Genomic DNA, 10444 nt, shown 5'->3' with positions numbered 1-10444 from the left:
TATTCTTAGGTTCTCTTCATTTCTCTTAAATCTTTGTTCTGATTTTTCTTCATACAGGCTAGTGTCCAGGGATTTGTTTTCTAGTTGGGATATGTGTTCTTCTTCAGCCAGTTCTAACCTACTCTTTTGTGCTTCTACTGTGTTGTGTAATTCTTTCATTTTGATACTCATCTTCTGCATTTCTAACTGCTGTTTTTGTATAAGTTCTGATTGTGCATTAATCTTGTTATTCTGTTCCTGAATGATTCTCCTGAGTTCCTCCAGGGAACTGTCTGTGTTCTCCTTATTTCTGTTTGGGGTTTCCTTAGGTCTTGTATAGCTTTATAAACATATCTTTTAAATTCCTTCTCAGATAATTCTATTGCCTCTTCTTCTTCCATGTATAATGAGACCTTTGTTTGTGGTTTTGCTTCTAATGCCTTGTCCTGTTTTTGTTTTTTTTTTTTTTTGGTTTGATTTGAGGGTGACTGTTGTTTCCTAGACATTTGAGGTTGTCTTTAACTGTTGGTAATGTGTTGATTTGTTTTGTCTTAGTTTTATGGCTTAATATTTTGAAAAGGTGAAGCTAGTGTTTTTATTTTATTTTATATAGTTATTAATTCAGGTGTGCTCGGTCACTCTGCAGTTTTCTTTTTGATGGAATCACTGTTTGGAATATGGATATGGGTTTCTGTTTGTCATAAAGAGGGTTTAGAGTTCGAACCGGGAGGTTTTATGTTGGCTGAATGTGGTTTCTTCTATGGGATGAGTGAAGTTATTGGCGGAGAAGGTGAAAGAGGAAAAAGGAAAGCTTGCTGTTGCTAGGGGCGGTTTCTAAGGCTTTGAGTGGGCTGCAATGAAATCGTACTGTTATTTACAGGCCCGCGGCTCAATTTCGGGAAAGACTCCAGTTGTTAGGGGGTTGCCACTTTCCACACGCTCACACTCAGAAACCCCGCTCCCGATGCCCCTCGGTGCCAAAAAGCCTACCCAAGGCAACTTCCCAGCTCTGTGTTCCCCTGCGGGTGTTTCTGTCTCTGGCCCGCTTGCCCACAGTGCCAGCCCAACCTACCCAGACCACGATCATCTTGGGAGTTTGTCTGTGAGTCCGCCCACCAGTGGCGCCAAAGGTGTGCTCGGTTTCAGCTGCGCTGGGGTCGGGAGAGTGCCTGCTAGTAATCTGTGGTCCCAATATTAGTGATAAAGTCAAGCGCAGACCTCTCAGTGTCACTAAGCTGACTCAAGCCTATTCAATGACCTGAGGGGGGAGCGAGCCCACCCTCTTGGAGTATCAGTGTACTCTCTGCTCAGGTTTCAGTGGTGCTGGATGTGCCCGTTTGCACCTAGTCAACCCAAGTTACCAATAAAATCAGGTGCTGAAGGTAAATCCTTGGGGTGATCACTAGTATACTGGTGTGGTTGCTGATATGCTGATATGGAGTGTCTTCTGCCTTGACCCAGGGAGGTCTCGGATGGCTGTTCTCACCTGCCAGTTGCTCTCCCCAGGTCTTTAATGGCCTTTCTTGGCTGCCTGTCTGTGTTCCACAGGGTAGATCTTTAGTTTCTTCCCCTGTACCTTTCCTCTAATTCTACTCCTCTGAGTTTAGTACACTCTGACTCAGTGAACTGTTCAGAGCACCAAAATCCCTAATTCAAATTGCCGTACCTAGTTTTTCAAGCACTAAGATGTTCGAGGAAATAGCATGGTAATTACTGATGAGACTCCATTTTGAATTGAATCTTTTTTAATGTAGACGTTTATTGCTGTAAATTTGCCTCTGAGTACTTGGTATTCTCAAAAGTTTTGATATGTTGTGTTTTTATTTCCATTTGATTCTAGGAATTTTTTAATTTCTTCTATGATCCAGTTGTTTTTTAGTAAAAATGTTTAATTTCCATGCACTTACTTATTTTTTCCTGTTGTTGATTTCTGGCTTTATGCTTTTATGATCAGAGAATATGCTTTGTATGATTTCAGTCTTTTTAAATTTTTTGAGACTTGTTTCTATCCTAAGAAGTAGTCTATTCCAAAAAATGATACATGTGTGCTGGAGAAGAATGTGCATTGTTCTGATGCTCGATGGAGTGCTGTATATATTTCCATTGAGTCCTGCTGGATTATGGTTTTACTTAAGTTCTTTTCCTTTTTTTTTTTTTTTGTAGATGATTTTTTTCTTCTTTTTATATGTTTTATTATTGAAAGTGATGTGTTGAAATCCCCTACCATTATTGTGAAGTCATCTACTTCTCCTTTCATATTAGTCAGTGTTCGTTTCATGTATTTTGGTACAGTGGAGTTAGGTGCATAGATACTTATAATTGTTATGTCTGCTTGTTGGATTCACCCTTTTATTATTTATTATGTAATGTCTTTCTGTCTTGTAATAGATTTTGATTTAAATTCTATTTTATCTGATATCATACAGCACCCCCTGCTTTTTTTTGTTTACTGGATACATAGGATATGTTTCTCTATCCCTTTATTTTAAGTCTATTTGTGTCCTTTTGTCTAAAGTGTATTTCTTGTAGACAGCAAAAAGATGGATCATGGTTTTCTTTTTCTTTTTTAAATCCATTCAGCCTTTTGCATGGAGCATTTAGACCATTTACATTATTTAGGGTTATTACTAAAAGTGAAATGTCTACTTCACTCATTTTGCTATTTATTTTTGATGTTTATATCTTTCTTTTTTATTACTCTGGTTTTTAATTTTGTTTAGCTGCTTTCTTGTGATGAGCCTTTTTTTCTAACTTCCCTTTTTTTTTGTCTTCTGAATGTTTCTTTTGGTGATTTCTTGATGGTTACTACTGCGCCATCTTCTTTCACTCTCTTCCAATTGTGTGGCCCACGAACTTTCATGACTACCTGCTTAAGGTAGTCATGCCTTCAGGAAAAAAAATGAATCATGCTACAGCTTCTTAGATTAGCTTCTTTTCTGTATTTCCTGTTTGGGATGTTACCCAGCTCTGTTCCAAAATGACTGTGATGAGTGAGGTGAGCGTTCCAGATGTTAGAGGGTAGATTCTCGTAGTTTCTGTGCCTTCTCTATTCTCTTCTGTCCCACTTCTGGACTCACCCTGACTGATCTCAGCTGCTGTCCAGAGTTTTGAGATCTCAGTCTGTTTGTTTTTATTCATTCCTCAGTGAGTTAGTTGCTGGGGAAGGAAATGGAATCTCCACTCCACTGTCTTTGTCCACCTTTAGAAGAGTGTTTTCCTTGGATTACAAAGTTATGTTGCTAATTCTGTCTTTAAGTTGAATTTGTACATAAGTGGGAACAATTAGGTACAGTTTATACCTAATATCAGTCAAATGTATGTCTTGGTATATAGGATGTAGTGTACCTTTCTATGTTTAGAAAAAAAATTAAATACTTCTAGATGCACTAAAGTATCTTTAATATAATTAATAGAGTAATAATAAAGTTTTGATGTAAATCACAAGTAATGCCTGTTCCTATGAACCATAGTATGTACCTCAAGTTTTTAATATAATAATAGGCTTTACTGGGTTGGTTTGTGACTATGGGTTGTACATGAATAAAATTTACATAATCTTTAAGAGAGTTTGTAACTTGGGTACTGCCTGTATCTTCGTTTTTTTTTTTTTTTTATTATTATTATACTGATTATTTTTATCTCTTCCATTTGTTGTAGAACCTTTAAAATGCAGACTTCCAGCTCTAGATCTGTGCACCTGAGTGAATGGCAGAGGAATTACTTCACAATTACATCTGGCATATGCTCATCAGGACAAAAGGCAGATGCATACCGTGCACAGATGCTGCGCATTCAATATGCATGGGCAAACTCAGAGATCTCCCAGATCTATGCTACCCAATTGTTCAAAAAATATGTGGAGAAATATTCTACAATTATTGATTCTGACAATGTTGAAACTGGCTTGAATAACTATGCAGAAAACGTTTTAACTTTGGCAACATCTCAGCAAACTGACAGTGACAAATGGCAGTCAGGATTGACAATAAGTAATGTTTTCAAAATGACTAATGTACAGGAAATGATACAAGCTGGCAAAAAATTCCAAGACTCTCTATTAGCACGTGGTGATGCATCAGTAGTGATCCATAAGGAGACCAGCGTCTTTGATTTTCCAAAATTTAGTGTGAATGTTTCTAGAGAGAATAAACTTTCAGGTAACTCAAGTCATGGTGCAGATAGGATACAAGACACCCCAGAGAACACATCTTATTCAAAGTGTCCTCAGAATGCCCAGACACCTATGGTGACTAACCCTACTAAAACTTGTCCTACATTCTCAATGCCTTTAGGTGAGTCAGCCACTGCAAAATTCCATGCCACACCATTATTTGGAAATGTAAAAAAGGAAAATCATAGCTCTCCAAAAGCCAACATGGGACTAAATATGTTCTCATCTAATCAGGTTTGTTTTCCTTCTGGCTATGAAAATCCATTAGAAAGAAAGTCTTTCTATGGTGTTGGTACCAGTTATATTGATGCACTTTCCAGTCCAATACTGAATAAGGCTTTTAGTAAAATGGAAGATAATTGCCAAAGGGAGGAGAGCAGCTTGCCTACTTTTAGAACTGCCAAAGAACAGCTATGGGTAGAGCAGCAGAAAAAGTGCCAGCAACCCCAGCGGGCATCAGGGTCTTCATATGGTAGTGTGAAAAAGTCTCTGGGAGCTAGTAGATCTCGAGGAATATTTGGAAAATTTGTTCCTCCTGTACCTAAGCAAGATGGGGAAGATCAGAATGGTGGAATGCAATATAAACCTAATGGGGCAGGGCCTTCAGAACCAGTACATCCAATTGATGAGCGTTTGAAGAACTTGGAGCCGAAGATGATTGAACTTATTATGAATGAAATTATGGATCATGGACCTCCAGTAAATTGGGAAGATATAGCAGGTGTAGAATTTGCCAAAACCACAATAAAGGAGATAGTTGTGTGGCCCATGTTGAGGCCAGACATATTTACTGGCTTACGGGGACCTCCTAAAGGAATTCTGCTCTTCGGTCCTCCTGGGACTGGTAAAACTCTAATTGGCAAGTGTATTGCGAGTCAGTCTGGGGCAACATTCTTTAGCATTTCCGCTTCATCTTTGACTTCTAAATGGGTAGGTGAGGGGGAGAAAATGGTCCGTGCATTGTTTGCTGTTGCGAGGTGTCAGCAACCAGCTGTGATATTTATTGATGAAATTGATTCCCTATTATCTCAACGAGGAGATGGTGAGCATGAATCTTCTCGAAGGATTAAAACCGAGTTTTTAGTTCAGTTAGATGGAGCAACCACATCCTCTGAAGATCGGATTCTAGTGGTGGGAGCAACCAATCGGCCACAAGAAATTGATGAGGCTGCCCGGAGAAGACTGGTAAAGAGGCTTTATATTCCCCTCCCAGAAGCTTCAGCTAGAAAGCAGATAGTATTCAGACTGATGTCCAAGGAGCAGTGCTGTCTCAAAGAAGAGGAGATTGAACTGATTGTACAGCAATCTGATGGATTCTCTGGGGCAGACATGACACAGCTTTGCAGAGAAGCTTCTTTGGGTCCTATTCGCAGTTTACAAACTGCTGACATTGTCACAATAACACCTGATCAAGTTCGACCAATAGCTTATATTGATTTTGAAAATGCTTTTAGAACTGTGCGACCCAGTGTGTCTCCAAAAGATTTAGAGCTTTATGAAAACTGGAATAAAACTTTTGGTTGTGGAAAGTAAATGGTACACTTACAGTTAAAAGGTGGCGTCTTTCTAGTAAAATCTTTTTCATTTTTTAATAGGATACTGGGAATTTATTAATTGCATCTTTTAGTGTATAGTCTGAATTCTGTACCTCAAAAAAGTAGAGTCATAGCTTATGTTTTATAGATGATTGACATAGCCTATATTAATATGTTTTATTTGCCTTCTAGCTGTTACCTGATGTGCAAACCTATTTATACAAAATGTCTTTTGTTTCCAAGAAATATTTGTTTGAAGATGTCTAATATGAGGATTAATGAGCTCAAATGGATTCTTTTTTTTAAATACAAAGTTTGCATATGTGTATGAGGAAGTTTGCAATTTATATTCATCTTTTATTTAAGAAAGAGTTCTTTTTTAAGAGGTATTAACTCTTAATGTTAGCTAGTATACTGGTTTAAATTAAAAACTTAGTATTTCTTACTGTTCAGGTAGACCTAAAATCTCACCAAAAATTATAGTGTGCCAATTTTTACTTTTGTTGGGTTGTGGTATCTTTTTCAGTTTTATTCTCTTAACTGGACTAATAAAAATATATTCAGAAATAGCAAAGTATAATCTAATATCAGAGATATATCCACAGAACTAAAAAGTGAAGAATGTGTTGTATTTTTTCAGGAGGTATATGATATTTAAAATTAATACTTTGTCACTATTTTTTCACAGCCTGTGTAGTACTGCTCTCTTTCAAGAGTAAATGGTTTCAGATTTTTATAGTAGACCAATTTCTTTTATAAATAATACATTTTCATTTCAGGAACATTAGAAAGTAGAGATAAGTGAAAAGAAGAGAATAAAAATCACTTTGAAGGGGAAACAATATCAACATTTCAGTATATAGTCTTCCAGATGTTTTCTTTTACAAAAAGTGGAATTGTACTATGTATTTTCTTGTATAATGTACTTTTTCTTTTAAAGTGCATCATCATCATTTCCTTTGTTAACTGATACTTGTACATCATCTCCCATTTATATTATTGCCTAGAGTTTAATTGCATAGATATATTATAATTTATGTAATCTTCTGTTAGGGGATATTTAAGACAGTACATTAGATTGTTTTTTATCTTTTATTTATTGTAAACAAAAATATGTTGAATGCTATTGTGGTTAATTCTTTGAGAGAGGTTTTTTTGTAACATAATTTTCCTGAATAAAATTCTTAAAGCGTATGCACATATTTAAGACTTTTGGCATGTGTTCTAAATTATCCTCTAGGGTAGTTCCAGGAGTCCCTGCATGGTGCAACCAGTTAATGTGCTTGGCTGCTAATCGAAAGGTAAGAGAAGCACTTAGACGAAAGGCCTGGTCTAATTCTGAAAACACACCCATTGAAAACCCTATGGAGAATAGTTCTGCTTTGACACACATGAGTCAGAATCAACTTGATGGCAACTGGATTGGTTATTACATTGCCACCTGCACTGAAACAAAGTGCCTGTTTACTGATACCATGCCATCATTAGGCATTTTGCAGCTTTTGTTTTTGTTTGTGTTTGTTAGTATTCTCTTTACATTCTTTCATTTGACAAATATATTGAGTGCCAGGCAGTGTTCTTGGTACTTAAGCTAGTAGAACAATGAACAACATAGGAAAAAATCCTTGCTCTCATGTAAGTTACATTGAAGTTCTGTTGTTTCTTATGTGAGCAATACAGTTTAAAAAGACAGAAATTGAAACTTCTGTTAATAGATGAATTTAGATTGTTTATATTATTTAGGTTTTTATTCTTGATCTAACTTCTGTTTATACTATTTTAAAGGATTTATTATAATTTTCAGTTTTTTCCTTTGAATGTATGATTGGCTTTTATTAGAGTTTGGATGTTAAACACATTTTCAGTTTTTAAAATTTTAAACCATTTCATAATATTCTTCATTATTATCTTTGTCCATTTCTGTATAAATAACATTAACTGTGGATTCCCAGATACTGCTGTCAAGGAGTTCTCTGCAGTTTTTCTTTCCTGATATTAATTTCCTTTATAGATCAACCCTGACTCTTTGGATATTATAATTACCTTAGTTACTCAGATTTATGAGCAATTAATTGTCTAGGTATTAGTGTTTTATTTAACTTGATCTTAATGTTTATTATCGTTTTTTTTTTTTTTTTTTTTTAATGGCTCCTTCTTTCAGTCCTATTTTTAGCTCCAGTAACCACCAACCACAGGGCTGCTTCCCTTTGTCTAGGTTATGTGGATTATATCCAAAAGAGAAAATCTGATTTAATTCATCTTGGATTAGGTATAGTCCCATGTGTCTGGTTAGCCTTTCAAATTAAGGTTACTCAAACCAAACTGGCTGCCATCAAGTCTGATTCTGACTCCCCCATCAGATTTCCAAGGCTTAAATCTTTTCAGAAGCACATTGCCCCATCTTTCTTCCATGTGAAATTAAGTTGAGGTCAGTTCTATTCAGATGAGAAGGTAAACCTGAAAAGAATAATTGGGTAAGGTATTTACAGCTGGAAATAAAATTTGAGTCTGGGAGTCACCTGACAGTTGTTTCTACATTGCACCAAATAGAAAAGTCCTTTTAGCCCTTAATGATTTGCAATATGTTTCTGAGGCAATTGGTAGAATATTTCTTCTGTTTGAGATGCTTTTGTTATGAATGTTATCTTGATTGGCTAAGATAATGTTGGAGTAAATCCTTTCCTCCTGATTGTTTTGTTGGTGCTATACTGTCTCCAGCCATTGTTTATTTCAGAGAAGTGAAAGCTGGACTGATTTTAATATCTTTCAAAGTTGTATTTCCTTTGTAGAGTTATATAACAGAGCATGCAACTTACTTGTGATATTTATGCTTAAAAATTTTGGTAGGAATACAGTCAGTTACCCGAACTTACTATCTACTATCAGGCCTTTGAAAATATTTCTATATATTTTCATCTTGCATCATACCAGGGAAGTTCTATTCCAACAAATCTTGGACAATTTTCTCAGTGGTTTTATCTTTCTCTTCCTGTTCTGGAATTCCAATTACACATAGGTTATTCGTTTTGATGATTTCTCACATGAATCTTAGGCTTTCTTCATTTTGTTTTGATCTTTTTTTTTTTTTTTTCTGATTGAGCCCTTTCCAAAGAAGTATTCAAGTATTTGTCTTCAATCTCATTAATTCTGTCTTCCCTTGATTTGATTCTACTCCTTTGCCCTTTCACTGTGTTACCTATTTCTGAAAATTTAGTATTAATCTTTTGGATTTCTGTCTGTAGATTTTGTATCATTTCTAATTTTTCATTTATATTGTCATTTTATTTTGTATTTTCTTGCAAAATTTTTCTAGGGTTTTGTCTGTGTTTCCCTTAATTTTGTCCATGTTTTACTTGATCTGTCTCTCAATCTGTTGAAGATACCTAAGTATAATTTTGAATTCCTTATCAGGGAGTTCCAGTCCTACTGTTTCCTCAGGGATGTGTTCTGGGTCTGTATCCTGCTCCCTTGTTTCTACTGCTTTATCTTGCTTCTTTTTGTGGACTGTGATGGTCTGTTGTCTCTGAGACGTTGTGACATTGTTGTATTTATATTTAATTGGTGATTGCATGTTCACCAATTAAATATGATTTAATTGTATGTTGGAGTGATTCACCCAAGATTTTCGTGGTGGTTTTATTTTATTTTATTTTTTTTGGTATGTATCTGAATAAGCAGAGTACTGAGCTCCTCTATTCACTAGTTGGCAGCACTTACACACTCACCACCTGTCTCTTGGTGGGTGTGAGAGAGAATGAAAGTGGCTGTATAGATCTCTGTTAATTGTGAAGAGCAGTTAAGGGTGAGTTAGGCTTTTATTGATGGTTGTGTATCATTGGTCAGTTGGTGCAGAAGGAGGTGGTGGCTCTCACTCAGTAAGTGGAGCTGCAGGAGGTGTGGATGTGGTTTTGTCATATGGGCATGGTTGCTGTCTCCCAGTCAGACAAAAACAACAATCAAAAAAAAACATCAAAAAATCAAGAGGACAAAAAACAAACAGTGCATAAACACCAGGAACAATCACCAAAAAGAGAAAAAAGAAAAGAAAAAAAAAAGGCAATAAGTGAGAGAAAATATTTAAAGACATACTTAAAAAAAAAAAAAAAAAAGCCAAAAGAAATATGCATAGAAAAGGGGGAAAAAAAAACCCTGCAATATATGGAGAGGGGACTAAGAGAAAAGAGGGAGAGTAGGAGAATAATGAAAAAAATTGGAAAAATGTAAAAGCAAAAACAAGGAGTAGGGAGAATCACACACAAAAAAGATGGAAACCAGGAACAGGGAAGAGAAAAAGCTGAAAACTAGAACCTGGGAAGAAGAAAGAAGAGTAATTAAAAGGATGAAAAAAATTTAATAATTAAGTAGAGCCTAGTCTTAGATCCCTGGAATCTGAGAGAATGCTGTCGCTTTAAATATCCAAAATGGTCTAACTGCTTGTAAACATTAAAAATGGCTACACCCTTCAGATAGCCAGAAGTCCACGGCTCAGCTCGACTCCCTTTTTGTTGCTTTCCCTTTTATTCATCAGCCACCAGTGCAGTCCTCTGTGCAGCCCCTGGCTAGCAGGCCCAATTTTTAGATTAATTCTTAGGTCCTTGCACCACTTGGCAATATCCAAGCTGTCTGCCGTCAGGTTTGCTAACAGTCTGCAGCTCTGTGTATCTCCTTTTTTGGTGTTTTCATGCAGGTTCTTCTCTAGTTGGAGTTTAGTCCACTTCTGTATCCTTCTTTTCAAAGCTCAGTGGTCCAGGATTATCTT

General features: G+C 36.2%; 1 protein-coding gene across 1 annotated transcript; it reads left to right on the top strand.

Annotated features, from left to right (window-relative positions):
* The first annotated feature begins 3646 nt into the window (after positions 1–3646).
* FIGNL1 (fidgetin like 1) lies at positions 3647–5683 on the top strand. Its single transcript, XM_007943950.2, has one exon. The coding sequence runs from the start codon at positions 3647–3649 to the stop codon at positions 5681–5683; it is 2037 nt and encodes a 678-aa protein (XP_007942141.1).
* The last annotated feature ends 4761 nt before the right edge of the window (positions 5684–10444 follow it).

Source organism: Orycteropus afer, unplaced genomic scaffold (assembly GCF_000298275.1).
Source record: "Orycteropus afer afer isolate SDZICR_OR568_19922 unplaced genomic scaffold, OryAfe1.0 scaffold00115, whole genome shotgun sequence".
Classification (NCBI taxonomy): domain Eukaryota; kingdom Metazoa; phylum Chordata; class Mammalia; order Tubulidentata; family Orycteropodidae; genus Orycteropus; species Orycteropus afer.
The sequence above is the reverse complement of the archived record's forward strand: the minus strand, read 5'-3'. Positions and strand labels throughout refer to the sequence as shown.